A 1,225-nucleotide genomic window follows, 5' to 3' on the forward strand; every position below is an offset into this window, starting at 1 on the left:
CGCGTCCCCCTCCCTGCGCCCCCGGAGCCGGGGCTGCAGCGGCAGCACAGGGTCGGGAACCTCTGGGTGCGACCGCCCGGCCCAGGGCGCAGGCAGGTGCAGGGGGGGGCGGGGGGGGGACAGGCAGATGTTCAGAGTTACTTTCCCAGCAGTTCCCAGCCCTGCAAAAACATCAGCTCAATCTGTTTGCAATAATCAACATCTCCCTTTGTTATTTCTCGGCAGGAGTGAATCCCAGGATGACCCCAGAGCAGGGACTAGCTTAGCTCCCCATACATCCTCCTCCTGAGACAGCCCCGCGCCCGTCCCGGCGCCTGCGGTCGGGAGGGCGAGCAGGGAGTTCCCTTCCTTCCACGCAGGGGATTAGCCCTAAATCCCTGGAATAGCGTCTTTGCTGGCTGCGGATCCCAGCCCGAGTGCCGGTGGCCGTCCCTGGGTGCTGCTCTGCTCCCGTGGGCTGGGGGGTCCCCAGCCAGCCGCTCGCTCCAGGCTCAGCCCTCACCTCCCCTCTGCCCACCCAGGTACATGATGATGCGGGATTGCTGGCACGCCGTCCCCTCCCAGAGACCCACCTTCAAGCAGCTGGTGGAAGACCTGGATAGGATCGTGGCCATGACCTCCAACCAGGTAGGAGAGGTGGCAGCCATGAGCCCCCACCTGCACCCACCCTGCCTGGGGTGGGCGCTCCCGCGGGGATGCCCGGTCCCCTGCTGAGCCCGTCCTTGGGGTTCGTCCCTCCCAGGAGTACCTGGACCTCTCCATGCCGCTGGATCAGTATTCTCCCGGCTTCCCGGACACCCGCAGCTCCACCTGCTCCTCAGGAGAGGACTCTGTTTTTTCCCACGACCCTCTTCCAGACGAGCCGTGCCTTCCCAAGTTCCCCCCTCAGCACACCAACGGCGGACTGAAGCGACACTGAGGGTGGCACTGCCAGCAGGGACTGCCATGCCGTGCCCGCGCCCGCGGGCTGCCGGCGGATGCTGCCTGCGCAGCCCGGTCATGCTGAGCTATTGCAGAAAGGGTTCAGAGACACAACCGTAGCATCTCACGTAACCAAACCCACCCACCTCTCATGCCAGCTTCTCCTGCCGCCTTAGTTGTGAGCTCTCTGCAGCCCAAAGGTTTTGTTCTGGTGTTTTTTTGGTGTTTCCTTTTTTTTTTTAAAAAACCTCTTTTCCATGAAGTCTGTGCTTGAATATTTCCACTTGGTTAAGCTGAGATGCTA

At 62.3% G+C, this 1,225-nt stretch overlaps 1 protein-coding gene across 1 annotated transcript in view; it reads left to right on the forward strand.

Moving 5' to 3' along the window:
* The window catches only part of FGFR1 (fibroblast growth factor receptor 1), a 22,969-nt gene extending 21,788 nt beyond the window's left edge, over positions 1 to 1,181 (forward strand). The window contains exons 15-16 of the mRNA XM_009318614.1: positions 522 to 627; positions 743 to 1,181. Coding sequence (XP_009316889.1) covers positions 522 to 627; positions 743 to 919 — 283 coding nt within the window. The 3' untranslated portion in view covers positions 920 to 1,181. The remainder of the gene's footprint in view (positions 1 to 521; positions 628 to 742) is intronic.
* Positions 1,182 to 1,225: the final 44 nt, after the last annotated feature.

This window comes from Pygoscelis adeliae, unplaced genomic scaffold (genome assembly GCF_000699105.1).
Source record: "Pygoscelis adeliae isolate BGI_AS28 unplaced genomic scaffold, ASM69910v1 Scaffold52, whole genome shotgun sequence".
In the NCBI taxonomy this organism is placed as follows: domain Eukaryota; kingdom Metazoa; phylum Chordata; class Aves; order Sphenisciformes; family Spheniscidae; genus Pygoscelis; species Pygoscelis adeliae.